This window comes from Colobus angolensis, unplaced genomic scaffold, assembly GCF_000951035.1.
Source record: "Colobus angolensis palliatus isolate OR3802 unplaced genomic scaffold, Cang.pa_1.0 Scaffold517, whole genome shotgun sequence".
Lineage (NCBI taxonomy): Eukaryota > Metazoa > Chordata > Mammalia > Primates > Cercopithecidae > Colobus > Colobus angolensis.
In genome coordinates, this window is record NW_012118677.1 from 1428876 (window position 1) to 1451958 (window position 23083).

The following is a 23083-nucleotide window of genomic DNA, read 5'->3' on the forward strand; positions in this document are numbered from 1 at the left end:
GAGGAGACAAATATTAGTCAAGTAAGACACAAATGGTAAATTACAAACTGGGATAAGTGCTAATGTGGAAGGTACAGAGGACTGTGAGACTGCATAGCAGAAAAGTCTCCCCTAAAGAAGTGACTTTTGAGCTAAAAGATGAAGAATGAGAAAGAATTTAACTTTAGCTCAAAATGGAACATTATTTTACATAATACAAATAACATCCCAGGAAACTAAAGTACCACTGCACAAGCTTGGAAGAAAGAAAGGCCATTTCTTCCACTGGGGGGTGGAGAAAGAAAGCAGGCCTAGAGTTCAGGAGCCCTGGTGGCCCAGAGGTACCACTCAGCAGCTATTTACTGTGACTCAAGCTTCATGTCCTATGTTTCTACTTCCCTTTCTGCACATTTGGATAATCTACTGCACAGGGTAGAGGGGCCTGAAAAGACCCTGTCTGGTGAAGCATGTTGAAAAGCATAATGTGCCCTCAAAGCACAAATTATTGTTGCCATGTTATGTACATGTGACCACCTCACTGCTACTCACTGGACCTGGTTTTCTAGGTCACAGTGGAAAATCAGGAAGTCCCTTACAGGAATAACATGCTATCTGTCCCTCCTCTCTACTTACCAGACTTGGACCACCTGTCTCTCGTGACTTCTTACTGGAGGCTTTATTCTGTGGATTGTTGATCTCTTTCCCCCATGACATAACGAAACTCCCTGAGATCAAGGATCCTGTCTTACTCGTTTTAGAATCCCCAACACTTAGTACAGGGGTGGTGGGACATTACTCACTGTGCTCAAGAAATGTTCAATATTGCTATTATTTATCACAGGTGAACATTTTAGTCATTTGGCTTTTTAAAATATTTTGAAGTTCTGCCTTTTATGGCCTTTGAATACCCTCCTTTTCACAAATGTGATATCTTCCTTGGTCTGACCATCTTTTTCATGAAAGATTATTTTTGTAATGATTAGCAGGTCATCTTCCGATTTCTTTTTAACAAAGGAAAAGGTATGTCTTAGTTAACTTTGAGTCTCAATTTTGCACTTAAGAACCCCGTTTGAGATTTTATAGAGATGTAAATATATTGAAGATAATTCTTTGGATAGTCCCAAGTCTTTTCAAGCAGAAGCCGTGTACGAAATTCTGTGCTGAAACTGTACTAAACTTGTGCCATGTTAACAATTTGCACTTTTTAAAAACGGACTCTCCAATGATCTTTTTTCTTTTTTTTTTTTTTTTGGTATAGTAAAGGAATAAGCCTAACTCTTCTCATCTCCAGAGGTTCAAAGTTAGTCTGTTAAGTGTCCTTAAATATCTCAATTGCCAGAGTTATGTATAGTCGATCATATGTTAAAATGGAAGGTGTTTTTAAATAGCTAGTTAACATTTAAAATTTTTTCTGAATTTTATTTTGTTTTTTAGTAGTCCAAAAGTGAGCCGGTGCCTAGAGTTATTGCTGTCTTTCCTCACTGAGAAGATATGCCTTACAAATGTACCTTCAAATGGGTCACACAACTCTCCCTTCAAGTGATGTTTACTAATTCTGCTTTCAAGAGATGCAAAAGACCAGGTGAGGCCAGCAAGCAATTCCTTTGCCCTTGTGAGCCAGATAGCTCCTAGAGTCAATGTGTTATCTAGCCTTTTAAGAGCAGCAGCAAGCAGGAGAAAAACCCATAGAAAACCCAGCTCTTTGCAACAGATAAGCTACTTGTCAGGAGGAAAATTAATCTGGGCTTGAACGGCGGCTACTTCATTTAAGGTGATAATTATAAAGAATCTGGAATAAGTGTGCTGTGTGGCTCTCTCATTTTCCTCATCCTGCTTTTTGAGAACCAGTGCCAGATAATTGAAAGGAAAAGGATTAAAACAGTAACCACTGACATGACTAAAAGTTTACTGACATGGCCCATTCCCCACCCAACAAACAACAAGGCCAGCTTGATATCATCAGGGAGGGTATTGTGATGGCCAGAGGTCAGCAGTTCGACTTTTGGAATGAAGAACGAACAGCTTTCTTGTCTCCATCCACACTGATAAAGAATCTCTCTCAATCAGCAGGGGACCCCTCTCAACCCCTGCACACCTTGATCTCTTCTGTGCATAGTTAACCTGAGATGTATACTTATAGGAAAGATTGCACAGAGCTCCCTAACTCCACAAAATACTGAAAATACTTGGAAATCTGTTTCCAAATGGTTTTCCCCCTTTGGAGATCCACACAGAGAGAACAGGTCCAAACTGTTAACACTGACCAAAGAAAGAAATGAATGGATTCTACTATCATTGCTAAAGATGTTAATGAGTTTCAATCTACTCCAGAAAACAATAAGTCAAAATCCTTTGAGCTTCCAACTGGGAGATATCTAAAATCTTATTTTTTGGTTTATTTGCTTGGCAAGCCTGAGTCTAACCTTCTTCCCAAAGAGCAAATCCATCATGTGGCTAAAATGTCCTGCAAGATTTTAAGTATAGGGTAAAGTGCAATATGAGAGGCGACCATATAAAAGAACACCAAGGAAACTCTTATTTCTGAATTTGGTTTTAATGGAAAGATCAACAAGTAGCTATAAAAAACCTTAAAGGTCTGAGGTTTTTCTTTAAGCTTTTCCTAACACAAAAAGGTGAGAATATCCTTCCTCACACCACTCCTTGCTTCCCCTTTCTTTATTTTCTCCCGATCCCAAATGATGCACGTTCAGATTTGTTACCCCATAATTGGGAGCTGCCCCCAAAATATGCAGACAAGAGTTTTTATATTTTTTCACTGTTAATGACTTGGTTTGGAGCAAGAAAGTTCCATGCTATAGTTCTGTTTACATAATCAGGGAGGAGGGTGTAGAAATGTAGTTTGAAGACCTTGTAGACCTCTTAGAATGGAACTTATTTTAAGCAGAGTATCATACAGCAGAATAAGATACAAACATAAGGCACTATTCATTATTATCTTGACAGGAAGACTGTAGACATGTTTTATTCTCACCATTTGACAGCATGGCTGAAAAGAACATAGAAAAGATCATTATTATGAAGAAGGGATCTTAAAAGTAGGTTAGGAAACTTAAGCCAAGATTGGGAAACACACACACAAAAGAACTTACCGATACAAGTCCAGCCCAGACACCTGGGACTTTTCAAGGTCCTAGAGTCGTCCTTTATAAGTTACTTTATGTTATTTACTCTGGCTCCAAGACAGATTAATCCAGTCAATATAATGATTTGCCAGAAAGAATCTACCAGTTTGGCCACAAGCACTTACTTGCAAGTACTACCCACAAAGTTGAACAAGCAATCATCATCATCATCATTATCAATAACATATGTTAAAAACTACGTGCCAGATATGTGTCAAAGTACTCAATATGTATAAACTCATTTCATCTTCATAACAACTTCATGAAGTAAATACTATGATGACTCCCATTTTATAGAGGAAGAACTTGAGGCATTAAGAGGTTAAGGAATTTGAGAAAGATCACATAACTGGTAAAGTTGGAGAGCCAGAATTCAAATCCAAGCAACTTGGCTCCATAACCCATGTTACTAACCACTGCCACAGATACAACTACCACTTATAGGCTGCAGAGTAAGTAACAGGAAGAAGCGAAAAATTAAAGAAGAAAGAAATTGAATGGAATGGTAATAGGAAGTTCTTAAAAGAGATTATGACAAGAAAAAGGAGAAACCCAAGAGGAAGGGGGGAAGATTTTCTTTCTGCCAGTCAGTTTCCCATCCACATTAGGAAAAAGGGAGAAGTGAGGCCAACTCTAGTTTCCCACAACTTATGGCATAGTCAACAAAGTACTTCAGTATGATATAATCTAGGAATTCTAGGAAACCTACACAGGAAAAACAACTTTCCAGAAGGAGTACCAGGAAAAACACGAGAGTCAATACCAAAAAACAAGCCATAAAGTTAAAGTCTCACAAAGGTACCACCACCAATCCCCAAGCCCCCATTCCTGGTGAATTTCAAGTCCCTAAAGTGACTGCCATCATGGACTAGCTCCTAGGGAGTGTAGCAATATACAAGGGAAAAAAAACAGAGAAGTATTTCCTGCCTCTGTCCAAAAGTAATTTGAAAAAGCTTTCAATAAAAAGTTATATAAAACCAGATTTATTAAAAAAGAAATTCAGGAAAAAAAAAAGAAAAGAAAGGAAGGAAGGAAGGAAAGAAAGAGAAAGAAAGAAAGAGAAGGAAGGAAGGAAGGAAGGAAAGAGAGAGAGAAAGAAAGAAAGAAAGAAGAAAAAGAAAGAAAGAAAGAAAGAAAGAAAGAAACAAAGAAAGAAAGAAAGAAAGAAAGAAAGAAAGAAAGAAAGAAAGAAAGAAAAGAAAGAAATTCAGCACCTTGGAAAGAGAAAGAAAATATGGTCATCCCGAGGACTAGTAGAATTGAACTAACATCAAGTTTAGTCTGGGTGGCTTTCAGGAAGCCAAAGCAAAAAGAGAAACAAACTAAATTATTTAGTTTTACTTAGCTCACTCCCTTTGTACTAGCTGGGTCTTAAGGCCCAGACTCCTTGCTGGTCTCTATCCACGGCGACCTAATCTTAGCCCTCAATTAGAAATGTGCCTGAGAGCGTTGCTGCAAGGATTCCAGATCCACAGCACTACCTTCTTCCCATATACAGAGCTGTCAACCAACTCTGGTAATATGATAAAACCTGACATAGTAACACCTATCTCCAAAAAAAAAAAAAAAAAAAAAAAACCTCACACAAGCTATATTACAAAAGTGATAAGCAACAAGATGGAAAAATGTGCATCAAATGTTCCAAGGAAGAGTACAAAGAAGTAAGATGCCTTCTAAGGGGTAAACAAATGTTTATAATGTACATCATGTTTCGTGGCACTGGGTTTCCATTGAAGGCCAGACAACACCATGGTCCCATACCTTAGTAGTTATTCCCAGGGACCCCCCCGGGCAGAACAAAAGACAAAATCTAATCAAAGAGACAGGAAAACTAGCTGCACCCCAGGATTATAAGAGTAGCCACTTTCCAATCACTAGAAATGGCGTGGTTCAGCCTCCCTGCTGGAAACCTAGCCCCAAATAATTTGAGTACTTATCAGTAAATCATTGCTGGGTGAATGTCAATATCCTAGAAACCAGTTATTCTACAGAGTGATGCCTTCTTCTTCATTAGAATTCTCTTGCGTTCAACATATATTTATTGAAATGTGACTTCGTAGATACTGTGCTAAGAATTAAATTAAAAGGTAAACAAAATTATAAGTGAAGTAGCAATTCCCACAGCATTTTATTAATCAATCCATGCAAAAATAATTATTGCACACCTATAGGTGTGCAAGGTACTAAAGAATGAAATAAAATCCCATTTCTCCTGGAACTGACATTGTTTGGGAAGAGTGGAATTACAGTTATTAAAGTAAATGTAGCAATGGGAAAAAAAAGTTGCAAAAATAGAGCTGGGTAAAAGGTAAAGAGTAACTATGGGGACTATGTCACTTCTCTGAGAAGTGACATTTGAACAAGAACTATTCGGCTTAGCATAATGGCGGTCATTGGTAGCATTGAAAGAATGTTTTCAGAAGATTGGTGAAGATGAAGGACTATTTTCAGTGAGTTCTAAAAAAAAAGGACAATCAGTTGGATATATTACATAGGTTTAAAAAAATTTTTTTTAAAGAAAGAAACAGGACGAGAGTAAATGGAAACAGCCGTTATCGATAATGCTAGGAAACTCTGTTGTTAAAGGGAGCAGAGTAATTGGCAACAACTAAAAGGGATCTTAGGATCTTTTTAAAGACGGCGGATGTTTATAACATCCTTGTATGATGGAAACTAAATAAAAGAGAGTTTTCTCTCCTTCCTCCAGGTTTCAGGGCTCTGAATCCTATCTCAATTGTGAGAATGCTAAAAAGGTACATCTGTGATGTGACAGGTAAGATGGGGTCCTTTGGAGAGTCGCCTGCTTCTTCTTTCCAGCTTCAGGGAGAGAGAGAATAGCAAGGGCAAGGCTCATTGGGCAGCTTAAATGTGGAACTGAGTTTGAAGAACATGTTCTTCATGCACCCTCACAGTCCACAAAATGACTTTAAGCATCTTCTTTATTCCCCTCCCACTGTTCCCTCAGCTGGAGTTTCAGCAGTTAGAGATATAAAGAAAAATGTTTAAATTCTAAAGACCAGAAAGTCAATAGAAATAAAACTTCTGAGACAAAGCAGCCCCAGTTGCAGGCAGACCAAATACTGCTGATTACCGGCAAGAAAGCCTTCATTGTAACAGGGATTTTACCCTTTCTTTGGCATTCCTAAGTAACAAAAGAGAAGTGCTGCAAACCAACGATAATTAGCAATAGTTTTATTCACACCAAAATCATTCTAATATGGTGCTTGAAAAAGCAAAATAATCTTTTCACTTAACAGAAAAAAACTGTACTATTTTTGAGCAACTGAAAGTCACTTCAATATATTAATTGAATGACCTATAATTGCTGCATTGTTCTGATGTTTATCTTAGACCCTGCATGAGTGGTTTTTCCTTGATGCTAATCCCATTAGAAGCAAAATGGACCACAGTTTTGAATCTCTCTGTTCCTTTAAAAAAAAAAAAAAGTTAATTGACAAGCCGTTTCATATAAGATGCCATTTTACAGATGACCAGATTGAATAATAAAAGAACTAAGGGTGAAAATGAGCTTTTACCTGTTTCGCAGCTATACACACACACACACACACACACACACACACACACACACACATATATATTCAGAAATTTTTCTAAAAGGGTAAAATAACCACCCATACCTTATGCATATAAAGACGAAGCAGACTTTAAAAAGACCAAACACAGTAAGAATCTCTCATACTATACCAAATTTATCTCAAAAATAATCTTTTTGTTGAGACCCTAATACCCTCGCCTTCCTCACCATCTCGACCATTCTCTCACCTCCTCTCTCCTTGCCTGCCTCCCTAAGAGGACTCTTACACACCACTCTTTGTTCTGTAAAGGAATGCCTGGAATGGACACAAGGTACTCTGTCTTGGAGCTCAGTGTCTTAATTTTAGAGGCTTGAAAGGGTATGAACTACAACGTAGGGGTCTGGAATGACAGGCAGGGCTATGAACTACAACATCAAGCTCCCTAATCCTTTTGAATATTGGAGGGAAGAATTGAGTCCTTCTTTGGAGTTTTTCCAACATCCATTACTATTTTTAGGTGGTTTCCAGGTACCTAATATATTCATTCCTATAGGCCATTCTATTTCTGAGAAATAGAAAAACAAAAGCCCCATTCACAGGCTGATTCTAAGTTTGTCCACAAGTAATGACTTCCATGCATCGTCATTGAAGAAATAATAAAGTGTCATGTCTCATGAAGATGATTTCTGACTAAGCCTCACTTAATCTTCGATCACATGAAAACATTCTAATTTAAAGTAACTAACAACAGCTGTTAGATACCTAATGCAACATTTAAAATAACTAAGAACTGCTATGACTAAATGGATTTCAGCAATGATCATCAATGGCTACTCACATCACAGACAGCTAGCTATCCTGGGTCTCCTAATGAAAATACACACATTTACATAAAAAGTATTCTTGCCTTCCCTTGTTTCCACCCACCCTCCAAGAAAACCCTTGCACCTGTTCAGTCTCCTAAATTAGTGGTTCTCAACTGGATGATTTTGCTCCTGGAGGACATTTGACAATGTCCAGAGTCACCATACTTGGAACTAGAAGACAAATTAAGCCCTATCTCTACTATACAACCTCAAACAAGTCACTCTTCTCTCTGAAGTTTTCATTTATTCATAAGACATTATAATAGTGCCTGTCCTATTGTCCTCATAAAGGAACCTAACAGTAACAACTAGAATTTAATAATGCTCTGAAATTTACAAAATGCTACAAAATATAACATATGATTTATCATTATTATTAATCAAAAATATCTTCTTCATTTGCCTCAATGAAGAACCTACTGTGTGCTTTACAATTTTGTGACAATTTTGGATTGTCACAACTGGGCAATGCTACCGACATCTAATGGATAGAGGTCAGGGATACTGTTAGACATTCTACAATGCACAAGAAAGAACTGTCCGGTTCCAAATGTCATTAGTGTCAAGGTCGAGAAACCCTGCTCCAGGTCTAGCTACTAATTGCCAGGAAATACAGAGGACAGAGAACATGTTAAAGGACATCAGGGGACACAATGAGCACAACCCAGACTGTGGGAAACTCCAGGACAAGTGACCTGGGTTTTTTTTTAACAAGTAAATTGCAAGGAGTAAAGAACAGAAATAGAAGGAAACCCCACAAATTGAAAGGCTTATGAGACACATCAACTAACTTGAACATAAATATTTTATTTGGACTTCGATTTAAATAATCAAACTGTAAAAAATAACAAGATGATTGGGGAATTTTAAACATGGACTCGATATCTGATTATTTTAAAGAAGAGTTGTTTAATTTTTAGGTGTGATAATGATATTATGTTTATGTTTTAGTCCTTATATTTTAGAGACAAATACTGAAATATTTACAGGTGGAATTATATAATGTCTAAGAAATACTTCAAAATAATGGGGAGAATAAAGAGAATAAATAAAACAATACTAGTTATGAGTTCATCATTGATGTAATTATTTGATGCATACAAAGGGGTTCACTATACAATTCATGCTTCTTTTGTATATGTTAAAAAAAAAACCTTCCATACTAAAAACGTTTAGACAATAATATGTAAAAATAATAAAATAGCTAAGTAACCTTTAAACAAAAATAAGTTACATATTTCTATTCCTAAAGCAAAATCTTTTAAGAGCACAGACATACGGTTGAGACCTAGGTTAAAATCCTGGCTCCCCTACTCTCACATCTTGATAATCTTTACACTCTCTGTAAAACAGAGCTGGTCCTCATACCCCCCCTTGCAGCATCGATGTGAAAAGTGGGCAAGATGGTGGCTGGTGCTCGGTGACTGGCAGTTCCCTTTCCCATTTTCCACAAGAGCTTTAAACAAAGAAGGAAAACAAAATGGGACCACTCCTGCGACCCGTTCCCTATACTAGCATTTTCTAAGGCTTTGATCCAGGCCATTCATTTCCTGCTTGTACATATCTGACTGTGACCAGATCAAAGCACTAACAAAGAATAAGAAGATTCTTTTCTACCTTTCCCCTGATTTCTGAGGTTTTTTTTTTTTATTTTTTTTTACACTCTTTCATAAATGAAACTTAGCAATCAGTAAACAAGGTAGAGGGAAATAGGAAAGAATACCTCATTGCAAAATCCCTTACCTGCATGTGATTCATTTTAGGCCACAATGTGCCCTGAAAGGTTCATAACTTACATGATTCCAGAAACAATAAGCCAAATTTGGTTTTCTTTCCTTAGTGAATCATTATTTCACCAACTATTTGTACTTAAATTTTTTTAATTAAAAAAAACTTGATTAAAATCTCCTGCCCACATATAATAGCTTATAAATCTCACTTCCTCTGCTTCATTCCCTTTTACAGCAGCTACTTGCATATTCGTAGCCTGCCAGGTTTTTGCCAGAAGGTTCACTGGCAAAGTTGTGAGCCGGTTGTATTACTGACTTTAGACTTGGCTGCAAACATTCTGTTTCAGCTGACTTTTACTTTCCCCAAAGTAGCAATTCCTTTAGTCCCACTGCATTTGCAATGAAGCACTCATTTTCATCTACTTGTAAATAAGGGATAAAGACACAGACTTTTGGCTGGTGGTACAGGCCTCTGGTGGTCTCTTAACTCGTACAAGATAGGACTTTCTCCTTCTGTAAATAAAGCCCTCCACGAAGAGCAATCACCACACTTGGAACTAGAAGACAAATTAAGCCCTATCTCTACTATACAACCTCAAACAAGTCACTCTTCTCTCTGAAGTTTTCATTTATTCATAAGACATCATAATAGTGCCTGCCCTATTGCCCTCATAAAGGAACCTAACAGTAACAACTAGAATTTAATAGTGCTCTGAAATTTACAAAATGCTACAAAATATAACATATGATTTATCATTATTATTAATCAAAAATATCTTCTTCATTTGCCTCAATGAAGAACCTACTGTGTGCTTTACAAAGCCCTGAAAGGAGAATCCTTGACCCCTGAACTTGCTATTCTGTGGCATCCAGACACACGCCACCATCTCTAAACTTGCCAGAGTTTAGTCTAAATTCTTTGCATAATTTCCAGAGTGAAGGTAAATCCAAAGTGGAAACACTATAATCTCTTTCAAAAAATAAAGACACATGCACACGTATGTTTATTGCAGCACTATTTATAATAGCAAAGACTTGGAACCAACCCAAATGCCCATCAATGATAAACTGGATAAAGAAAATGTAGCATATATACACCATGGAATACTACGCAGCCATAAAAAGGAATGAGTTCATGTCTTTTACAAGGACATGGATGAAGCTGGAAGGCATCATTCTCAGCAAACTAACACAGGAACAGAAAACCAAATACCACATGTTCTCACTCATAAGTGGGAGTTGAACGATGAGAACACATGTATACAGAGAGGGGAACATCACACACTGGGGCCTGTCATGGGGGTGGGGTCAAGGGAACGGAGAGCATTAGGACAAATACCTAATGCACGTGGGGCTTAAAACCTAGATGATGGGTTGATATGTGCAGCAAACTACCATGGCACGTGTATATCTATGTAACAAACCTACACATTCTGTACATGTGCCCCAGAACTTTAAGTAAAATAAAAAATAATTAAATAGATAGATAAATAAGAATATTTAAGATGAAAATTAGAACAGAACTATACTAGGAACTGTGCGAGGAAATGGAGAGACAAGGACAAATAGCACAGACGCTTCTCTCAAAGAAAAATAACATGCAAGGAAGAAAGCACTGGAGAAGCATCTTTTTAAAAAATGTACCATGTGGTCATGGTATGGATGGAAGTATAAGTCTTGCCTTTGCACATATACAAGTATGTCTTCCATGAACAGTATAGTTTGAAATGTACAGTGACTAGAAACAATTTGCTTGCCATAATCAACGTATGTTAGCTCCTACCCTAGTCACGGCACCATATTGGGAAGTTTAACAAAGTTTACACAAGATAGCTCTTTTATCAGAAAGCATAAAATCAACCATTTATATCAAAGGAAGGAATGTAGAGACAATCTAGAGAACTAAAATTAAATCAGAATTATAAAACAATAGAGGAGATATCCCATGAGAATAGGCTAAAACCTTAAATTTTCAGTCAGAGACATAATAACTGAAAATAATAACTGAAAAGTTTATGATCAAGATTTCTAAGGTACACAAAAATCTGCTCACCAATTAATGGAATACTGGGATAATTCCTTGAAGTTTGAAATATAAATTTAAGAGCAAACAAAAGGAAGTACAGTCATGAACCGCATATGGCTCTTTCGGTCAACGACAAACAGGATGGGCTACATGTACTACAATGGTCCCCTAAGATTATAATACCATATTTTTGCTGTACCTTTTCTATGTTTACATATGATTAGATACATAAATACTTAACATTGTGCTCCAGTTGCCTATAGTATTTAGCACAGTAACATGGTGTGCAGGTTTGCAGCCGAGGAGCAAGAGTAAATGCCTAGGGTATATACTGTTTACCCTGGGTGTGCAGTAGGTTAGACCATCCAGGTTTGCTTAACTACACTCTATCGTGTTCACACAACAACATAATTGCCTAACAACACATTTCTCAGAATGTGTCCCCCTCATTAAATGACACATGACTATTGCTTTACACAGCACATAGTAAACTTATGAAATGCAGGAGTGCACTAAAAGGCCTGTCAGAAATATATATATTATATATATATTAAAAACATATATAAACATATATATATTAAAAACTCAAGGAACTTATGGAAAAATTCATAAATGATAGACTTGTAAGAGCTTTTAAGAGAAACTAGGGGCCAGACACGGTGGCTCATGCCTGTAATCCCAGCACTTTGGGAGGCCGAGGCGGGTGGATCACCTGAGGTCAGAAGTTCAACACCAGCCTGACCAACATGGTGAAATGCCATCTCTACTAAAAATACAAAAATTAGCCAGGCATGGTGGCGCACGCCTGTAATCCCCGCTACTCAGGAGGTCGAGGCAGGAGAATTGCTTGAACCCGGGAGGCGGAGGTTGCGGTGAGCCGAGATCACACCACTGCACTCCAGCCTGGGCAACAAGAGTGAAACTCCTTCTCAAAAAAATAAAAAATAAAGAGAGAGAGAGAAAGAAACTGTGGTATGTCTGCGATTAAAGACAATTATATGGACTATAGGACTGACACAGCAGACTAATTCCTATCTTCTCGTATCCTAACAGTTCTATAGAAGACTTGAAAGAGGAAGATTATTCTTTACTTACCTGTTACTACATAATGAACTATGATTGCACTTTCTTATTTTGGTGTGGTAATACTTATACATTATACAGACAGACATAGTATGCTGCTGTTATAGGAAAAGCCATTTTCAAAATGTAACACTTTTCCAAAGATAATCTGAAAAATGTTGAGTCCATAAAAGCAGGAAAACTAGTGAGAAATTTGACCTAGAAACTTACTATAGCTGTGTAATAACAGTTAAAATTGACCAAACTAAATTCTGTACTTGATGTATTTATCCTTCCTGTTGGAATCTATGTTCACGTTAAAAGTTTCTTACCATAAAAAATACAGAAACTTGATGCACTAAGGCAGAACACTCTTAGAATGTCTTGTTAAAAATAGACTCTTATCAGAACATCACCTCTAATCCACAAAAGAATCTGCCAAGAGATTGCAATAACAAGAGGCATATCGTAGGCATTTATGTCCATCAGCAAATCTAACAAATTGATTAAAATGCCAAAGGGACAAGGGTGAAACCAAATACGGTGCAAGGACTAAAACAGACTTACGGCAGTCATTCTCGTCAGCTCCGTCTGGGCAGTCTCTGACATGGTCGCACCTGTATTCACCTGGGATACACTGACCGTTGGAGCATGTTATCTGATGACTTGAGCATGTACTTTGGGCTGTGAAGAGAAAAAATTATTGCTTAATTTATAATTATTGCTACACACAGATGAATCTATTGGCATTAACAAGGATATTGGAAAGCATAAAGTTCATAGGGACACAAGATAAAGTACCCGCTACCACCAAGCTGAGCTTACAATGCAAAAGCAAAAGTATAATATTATCAAAATGCCCAGAGAATAGTGTCCACACTCAAGCATGCTACGTACACAATTACATTATCAACATGTGTAAAGAATACAATATAGATTTTTAAACTATATGGTGAAAAGGTTAATGAAATAAAAATTTTGCAGATATAGGTATTAACCAAGGATGGGCAAGGTCCCCCCAACCCACCCATTGAAATCCTAGTATAAACAAGAAGGAAATATACCAAAGCTTTAATAGCAGTTATTCCAGCGTGGTGTGAATATGAATATGAGTGATTTTATTTTTTCTATATAGTTTCCTCTATTCTATAAACTGTTTACATTGACCATGTATCAATTTTATAAAGGGAAAAAAAAATTTTAAGCTAGCTTGATTTTATCCCATGTTGATTAACACAGGTAAAAGCAGGGCATCAGCAGTTCATCAAATTTGCCTCCAGATAAAACAGATAAAATCCAGTGAATTGATGCCCACAAGCATGATGTGAAAGCTATCCTGTAAATCTGAGGCAGGAATTACCATAACATGGTAACATTATCTTATCGTAGGATTTTAAATCATCTACATACAAAGAGCTTTGGGGGGAAACGTGATCCACTAAAAATTATAATATAATCCCCTGATGGAAGAAAAAAGGTTTGCCCTCAATTTTTACAGTGCTTCTTATACTTACATATAGTATAGATATTTAGGTTCAGCAAAACTTGGTTTTCTGATAATATTAGATATCTGTTAAGGAATGTACGACCAAAAGTTAACATGAAAAACCTTTTCAAACAACAAGTAAACCTGGCACTATGGCTCGTGCCTGTAATCCCAGCTACGGGAGACTGAGGCAAGATCACTTGAGGCCAGGAATGCAAGACTAGCCTGGGCAACATAGTGAGATCCTTATATCTTAAAAAAAAAAAAAAAAATTTAGTTGGGCACAGTGGCTCACTTTCAAGTAGCTGTAGTCCTAGCTACTTGGAAGGCTGAGGTAGGAGGATCACTTCAGCCAAAAAAAACTTCTCTTTTTACGTAGTTACAGTGAGCTATAATCATGCCACTGCACTCCAGCCTGGGCAGCAAAGCAAGACCCCTGTCTCTAAAAAAAAAAAAATATGTAAAAGATAAGTAGACAGTGACAGTTTTCAAGGTGGTACTTGAAAATTCAAACATAAAAAAATTATCATGTGATAAGATATTTTATAAAACCATAATTAACACCCTTCTCCATGCTTAATTGATTATATCTTCCTTGTCATTTTGTTCCTTCTTTCTGTTAAATTAATAAAATGGTGTCATATAATTCTGGAATAGCAAACAAAATTTTTCCAGTCAGCCTATTTCTAACACTAAATAATTTCATATTTTCTCTAAGTACTTTATACCTGTGGGTCCAATTTTACTTCTATAAATAAAGGTAGAATAGGTAGATTTTTCCAGAAGGCACTTAAATGTCTGAATTATGCCCATGGCAGAGAGACAATTTTATCTGAAAAAGGTTAAAGAGATTAATGCTTCCTCATTAAATTTCCATATAATTTATTTAAGCATATATTGCCAATTTTCACATAAAATTAAAGAACTTTCTTTTATTCCCGAGAAGGCAAGTCATGAGTGTCTCAAACAAAATATGAAAAGAAACTAGGTCAGGTATCAGTGCTATTTCAATTACCTTGGCTTTCTTCTTTACATCAAGCCCAAATAATTCTAAATTTTGTGCTTAGGTTTTCAAAGGACTTATGAAGGAGCAATTAAAAGCTCATTCAAATGTGAGGAAACAAATTAAAATTATATAATTCCATCAACCAATCTAATGCTGAGATTCATCTATTCATTAATTACACAAACATCTGTTGAGGGCCTATTATGTACCACACAGTGTAGCAATATGGGAATCTGCGAATGAATAAGGCACAATCCCTACCCTCAAGCAGCTCATAGTCTTCTAGAGGACACTTTAAGGAGTAATTAGAAAACAGTTATGAAAACGGACTATAGGCACACAGGAATGATAGAACTATCAATCTGGGAACTTAATGCACTCTGGGATGGGAACATGCATGGGGACAGTTTCCTTGAAAAAGTGATACCTCCCTGGGTCTTAAAGAAGCAGCAGTCAGGTAGGCCAAAAGCAAAGAAGAACCATCTAGCACCAGGCATTCAGCATTCAGGCAGCTTGCACAGACACAAAAGGCTAGGACACAGCATGGCACGCCCACAGGAACTGAAAGCACTGCTGTGCCCAAGTGGCCACTTCAAGGCAAGAATAGCAAATGATAGACATAGGAAAATAAGCACCAGCCACATCCTGGAAGCCACTGTAAACCATGTTAGGGAATTGGAACTTTCTCCTGGAATTAATGGAGAGCTACCGAAGAATCTTAGTTAGATCAGCATCAGTGTCAGAGAGAATCTAAGGATGCACAGGACTGGAGGCAGGGAGGCCAACCCAGAGGCTACTGCTGACACCCAAATGAGAGATGTTGGCGGTGGGAGCAGAAATAAAGAGATGGGCCAGACATGGTGGCTTACACCTATAATCCCAGCACTTGGGAGGCCAAGGTGGGTAGATCACTTGAGGCCAGGAGTTGGAGACCAGCCTGGGCAACATGGGAAAACCCCATCTCTACAAAAAAAATACAAAATTAGCCAGGTGTGGTGCCATGCGCCTGTAGTCCCAACTACTCAGGAGGCTGAGAAGTGGGAGGACCGTTGGAGCCCAGGAGGTCAAGGCTACAGGGAGCCATGATTGCACCACTGCACTCCAGCCTGGGCAACAGAGCAAGACCCTGTCTCAAAAAATAAAAAAATCTGTCCTTACAAAAATACAGAGAGAAATAAAGAGATGAACTTTAGAAATATTTATAAGGCAAATTAGGCAGGAGTTGGTGATTCAATGTGGGCAGTGAAAAAGAGGAAGGAATCAAGAATAACTTCCAAGTTTCTAGCGTGGGTGCTTAGGGGATTGTGATAGCCTTTTCATGCTAATTGATTATATATTTCATGTCACTTACAGCAATCTTTCTTCTTCATCTAATAAAATATTTTCATTTTGAAATATGTTTCACAAATTCAAAAAGTAAAAGAGCTTCCATCTGCCTATTTCCAATAATTTAAGACTGATTTCGTATTTTCTGCCAGTGCCTCATAGTGGGTTAAATGCTATTTCTATTAATAAAGATAAGATATGTAGCCTAGCAAATATAGAAGGAAAATCCAGTTCAGGAAGGAACATGATTATTTTCAGTTGGGACACCTTGAGTTCAACGCACCTTGCAGAGGTTCAAAGGTAGTTGAGTATAAAAGACTGAAGTGTGGACAAAACTCTGGGTTGTAAACACAGATTTAGGTCTCATCAGGCCACAGAGGGTCACTAAAATCATGAGAATGGTGACACTATCCTGAGATTATCTAGAATGAGAAAAGCTGCTCAGGGCAGGGCTCTGAGCAACACCAATACTCAAGGTGTGAGTAGAAGAGGAAAATAAAATGGAATGACCAAAGCAGCTCAAAAGAGAGCCAGGACTGCTGGGAGTCATGGCAGCCAAGGGAGTGGTGTCAAGAAGGAGGAATGGTCTCCAGAGTCAAGTGCAGTCAAAATGCCCATCCAGTGTGACAAGGAAGGAAAAGTGCCCATTGGCAATCAGGAGTTCTCTGGTGACTTTAGTGAACACCGAGGTGGCATATTTTGTTTGTGGTTAAAAGATATCTAATGGAGAATTTTTATATCATTAAAAATGGGAGAATTGCCTTATGAAATCCGTGGTCATTTAAAATGATACACAATATTGTTTTAAAATGACTGCTATAAGCTTATCTCCAGCCTCTTCTCCCAAGCAGTTGCCCTTAGTAGTTCCAATCCCCTCTGTATTATTATTAGCAAAGGGTCATCCACCACACACTGAATCGCAAAATAAAGCTCAGCTTTCTTCCCACTCTGTGAGAGGAATAAGGGAAAATAAACTCAAAACTATATAGCCAAAAGATGAACAACCCATCATTTATGCATTTAGTATCTATTTATTAAGAACCTCCTCTCTACTTGAGAGAATGTCAGGTCTTCAGGATGCAAATTTTGAGACTTGAGCAGCTTTTATGCAATCAAGAAAGGCCAATAGGATAAATATGGCAGAGCAAAAGAGTGAGGAAAAACTGGATAATGTTACTGAGCTGGGAATTAATCAACCCTAGAACAATCCTACAGTTAGCCTTCTTATTATGTGAGATAATAAATCCCCTTTTTGTTTAACTTTTGTGAGTTGTGTTTTTCTTTCCTTGCAGCCAACAACATCCGCAATGATACAAGAATGATTTTAAATTATACAAATCTCCTTAATAGAGAAAGGAATGGAATGATACACATGATAGACAAATTGCTCACAGGTCGCCATCTTATATTTACCCGACATGACTCTCATCTGAAATTACTTTCAGGCCAGGCATAGTGGGTCATGCCTATAATCCCAACATTTGGGAGGCCAAGGCAGGAGGATGACTTTAGCCCAGGATTCCAGACCAGCCTGGGCAACGTAACAAGATCATATCTCTACAAAAAATTTAAAAATTAGCTGGGCATGGTGGTGCACATCTATAGTCCCAGCTACTCAGGAGACTGAAGCAGGAGGACTACCTGAGCCCAGGTGTTTGAGGCTGCAGTGAGCTGTGATCGCACCACTGCACTCCAGTCTGGGTGACAGAGTGAGACCCTGACTCTAAAAATAATAATAAAATAAAAATAAATAAAATAAAATTATCTTTAAACCTATTAAAACAGTCTTTTCCAGTTTGATCCCAAAGAAATTAGAATTTAAAGGTTTTTTCGAGGTAACTGAACCAAACCACCTCAATGTCCAGGGATGCTTCAGTTGCCAAGATCTGCTTCATCGCTACTATTTTCTTTCTTGTTCCAACTCATCCTATGGTGGCTGCGGCAGCAGTCACTGAAGTAACCACCAAGAAGCCCTCCAACAGACCTACCTACTTCCACTAAGTCAAAAAGAAGAGAGTTTAATATTGGGGCAGAGGGGGTGGAAAGTTTGAATACAAAGTATGCCACAGAGCCAAAGGACTCATTCAGCTGTCAATCACACACATGAAGACACCCAGCTATACACACCAATAAATATTTGGTTTCTTTCTTGAGCATAACATAATCAAAATTAAAGACTGGGAACCTGTCTCATTTCCAAATTGCTGGGGTATATTCATAATTCTTCAGTACATCTGTACTTTCAATATCATCCAACCCCTGAATGAGATTGCTGGCATAGGTTCCCTTATGATTTAAGGCCCCGCTCCACATTTATAAAGAATCATCCCATAATGTGTAACCTCTCTGTGACAGGTTGGGTTTTAGATGTCCACAAAGCCAAGCAAGATTCCTCTCCAAACACTTACAGCAACCTTGATGTTCATCTGAGCCATCATCACAGTCTTGATCTTGGTCACACACCCAGGAGTTGGGGATGCATTGTCCCTCACTCTGGCACTTGAAATAGCCCTGCTGGCAGGTCACGACAGCTAAAACAAACCAAAAGAGAACTCATTATGGCAATCATCCTCCCCACTATACTAGCAAGCAATGCATGTTCCAGAAGAGCGTATCATGTCAACTGCTGTTCAATTTATTTGAAGGCAAATAGTAAAAAACCCTTATACTAGAGTCTGTGGATGCCAGAGTTCACTTTCAGATAAACTCAGCAACAGCATCACAACAAACTCATGAACCAAAGCAACTTAAAAACACAGAGAATAAAACAAACAGCAGATATACACACAAATTATGGTAACGGTGTTAGATTAAAAGCTTCACTCAAGTAAAAATTAACCATGAGTTATTGTTAAACTATTCGTTTCATAATAACTAATAGTAAAGTATCATGATGAACTGGAAAATTCATGAGATTTGGAAAAGAAAACCCAGAATCAAATAATGATTATTTCCATGATTTACTTGCTTTAGGATCTTTGGCAGGTTCTCTGAACCTCAATGTATGCATCATAAAATGGGGACTATACTCATCTCACTGTTTGTTGTGAAAAATAAGTTAAATAATGTATGTGAAAGCACCATGTAATGTTAGTTGCTCTCACTATCGTCATTGGTATTGTTGTTATTGTTATTATTTTTACAGGTCAATAAAATATAATACAGGTAACAATCTCTGAAGAGTTGTTTGCATAGCTGTTCACTTATTCCTTTACCCCAGATACACTGCTCTTGCCTTTTTGCTTTTATTGTTTAATCAAAATGAACTCAGTAAGCCCAGTGGAGGCAAACAGTTAGCACATGGTCGTGTCTCTACAAATATAGTTTAGTCCCTTGTTCAAAGCGTAGTCCGCAAAGTAGCAGCATCAACATCAGCAGGAAGTTTACAGAAATGCAGAAGTTCAGGTCCCACCTCAAAATACGGAATCCAAATTTGCACTTTAATGAGCTCCCAGGTGATCCATTTGTGCATGAGCGTTTGAGGAGCACTGTACAGGACCCAGTCCTTACCCTTCCTTCCATTTTCAAATGCGTTGTCATCTAAATGACACACCAAAGTTTGACTGCTATGGTATGCTACTAGATGGCCAACAATTCAAAACAAAAATTTTTCACCTGCTTTCTTGATTTTTGAAAGATGACCCTCATTAGTTCACCTGCTGAAATGAAGGAAATTGTAGATGTATGATTGATCACCTATGGGAAGTTGGGAAGAGCAACGGGATCTGTGCACAGACTTACCAACTGTAAGAACTTTAATAAATGACTTAACTTCTCCAAGTCTCAATTTCCTAATCTGAAACCTACCTCAGAAGATTAGTGAGAAAACTAAATGACAAAATGTACGTGAAAGTCATTTAATAATTAATTAGATTTGAGGTTTACTACATTATCATATTTTTAATTTTTTTTAAAACTAGAATTTTTAAAAAACATAAATCACACTAACCAATTATGTGATTTCTTTTTGGTAATTCCAACAAGTTCCTCTACATTCTTTACATAAAAATGGACTCCTCCTTGACTTACAAATCATAGTAGTTCAGACAACATTTTTTGTTTGTTCTTGTGGGTGCACAAAATTCACAGAGTGAATATCAGTAATAATGACTTACAGGCTTCAGAAAACTGCACCCAAATATGTTTCCATATTGAAGTTGTGGTCAGAGATAAGGGTGAGATAGAAACTAATGTTCTATCATCAATGTGAATTGAACCTCTACCTCAGAAGGAAATGAAATTATTGTTAATGCCACCAGTTCTCTATTTAACCACACAGATCTCAAAAGACTTTGGCCCACACCCGGCTCTGTCACTAAAAGGCATACTCTTCTCTTTGTTGCAGGTGAAATCACCACGAAGCACTTACATTACTCAAAATAGAACTTAGCCTGGCCCCTCCTCACTTACCACAACCAATTTCATCCGCGTCATCTGGACAGTCTTTGGTCCCATCACACCTCCAGTCTGCAGGGATGCAATGCCCACTTCCACAGCGAAAATGCTCACTGTCACATTCTGCAATAACAGACAGAAATTTTAAAAACGTATGCCATGCAGATATTTAACCGAAGAAATATAAATTTTTGATAAAAATGAAAAATTATTCAACTAATTATATAATCAAAGAAATACAAATTAGAAAATTAGGAAAACATTCTCCCAATGATAATATAAAAATATTTATTTGAATATCCACAGGAAGAGAGTGATTTTCATACATAGTTGATTAGTGTATACCTTGATGGAACTCATTGGGAAAGCTGTTTGACAACATGTATCTTGCTTTTTAAAAACACTTGATCTTTAATTTAGTACTTTTACTTCAAGGATTTTTTTCCTAAGGAACAAATCAAAGAAGTAGACAAAAATGTATGTATAAAGATTTTCATCACAACATTATTTGTAACAAAGGAAATTGCAAATCTCCTAAATGTCCAACAATAAAAGGATTATTTTTTTTACATCTCTTTTTGACATATTAGTAACTTATAAAACAGTTATGGAGAAATTCTAAGTACTTAGATAAATACTCATAATTTAATGTAACAAAAACAAGGATGTAAATTTTTACTGAAAACAGAGTTACATATGCAAAGAAAAAAAAAAAGCATAAAAAAGACCAAAATGTTAACAGTGGTTATCTCTGATTGATAACATCATGAGTAACTTTTCATTTGCTTGACAATACTTTTTTGAGTTCCTCGCCTTATTTTTTAAGTGATTTTTTATTACTAAATCATATACAGCAGGTTATGGCCTTTCATTCTTAGATTCAGACTAATATTTTGTCTTAATTTTTAAAACTTAAATTATAACTTGCCAGATCTATAAGCTCATCTCTACAAACAATTTTTTAAACCAAAGAGCCAAAAACAAAACAAAACAAAATCTCTGGAGCCAACCAGAGTATACAAACTTGACACCAAAAGTTTGACAGCCCAAGTGGCAGTGATAGTCCCTAGTGATACTGGAAGGACAATATAACTTAAACAAGCTCACTTCACTGAACAAATATATCCTGTGATCTTCCTAGGTCTCCCCAAGGGACAAAGTTCCCCAAATACCTGGCCAGTGACCTTCCCAAGCATTATGTGCCACACCGAAAAATTTTTCAAAGACAGCAGCCACAACCAGCCCCACTTAAAGACTCAAAATTATTTTATTCTTTCACAAACTCATGGGATAAAGGAGCAATTTCTGGAGATGGAAGAATAATTATATCTTCCCCATGTATTTAAGCAATCATGCTAAATTACCCATTTCAATTTTTGGCTAATTAACCAAAATTAGGTAAATATACAGATCAATTACCTACTCCTAAAATAAATAAGCAATGTGCTGTCCTGATTTGTGTAAATGCAGGCATATCAACAGCATGACATAAACATAGTTAAGTGATCTATTTCTAGGGTATATAGGCTACTTTGTTCATGGAATGTTCAAATCTGATTGTCTGGTAGTGACATCCTGATTTATAATGTATGCTGCAAGTGGTCAGAAACTTCGCTTGGCTAAATGGTGGTACCGAGTGGTACAGGAGTATGTACACCCAAATACCTTCTATAGACTAATGCATGATGGTGGTTGGTGGTGCAGGTCTGGGGTTGGTGGTGCAGGTCTCTTATCAACTACCTTTAAAGCACAACAACCTCCCTTGCAAAAATGCCCCTAAGGAATGTACAAATTCACTCTGGAATCCCAGAACTTCTCATTGGATTTTGTTCTACAAAGCAATATTTCCATGGGAGATTAGGGGCTTTGGAGGTTTAGCTATTAACACAACATATATTAAATCACTTTTATCAATTAGGTCTATTGTTAGTAATCCAACATAATACATTTGTTAAGTTCAGTGTATTTGTCTCCCTTAGTATCTGAGGTTGTAAAGGTAGTATCTTCTGGTTGAAAAATTATAACAATCATAAAGAACAGTCCTCTTACACACAGTTTCATATTGCTATGGAGAAAAGAAAAGTATAAACGTAGAGACTGAGTACTTAGGAGGAAATTATCAGAACAATATATATTGCCTGTTTTGAAAATATATGTAATTAATGCTACTTCTTAAGCAACTTTTATTACAAGTCCCATTTTTGAGGAGTGGGGTGGGAGGACTTGTTTGTTTTTGCCAAGCTAAAATGCCAAGTTAAACACATCATGAAAAGAACACAAAATAGAGACCCAAAAGTCATTTTATAAAACACTTTGAAGTCAGTTATTTAAAATCACACATGTGAAAAATGAAACTAATGGGGAAATGTTGCGATTAAGTAATTTTTATAGGCAGTGATTTTCACACTTGATCTCCTCACTCCATTATCTAATATATCAAATCCAATTTACTCAGTTTATCAACAGATCTATAATTCATTTGTCAAATTCACCTTTTCAGTAGTAACTTCGATGCCTGTTTCTAACTC

At 37.1% G+C, this 23083-nt stretch overlaps 1 protein-coding gene across 1 annotated transcript in view; it reads right to left on the reverse strand.

The window, feature by feature from the left end:
- Positions 1-23083, reverse strand: part of LRP2 (low density lipoprotein receptor-related protein 2) — a 214779-nt gene that overhangs the window by 153889 nt on the left and 37807 nt on the right. The window contains exons 2-4 of the mRNA XM_011960602.1: positions 20571-20678; positions 18569-18691; positions 12910-13026 (exon numbers count right to left, since the gene is read on the reverse strand). Of these exons, the coding sequence (XP_011815992.1) occupies positions 12910-13026; positions 18569-18691; positions 20571-20678 (348 nt within the window). The remainder of the gene's footprint in view (positions 1-12909; positions 13027-18568; positions 18692-20570; positions 20679-23083) is intronic.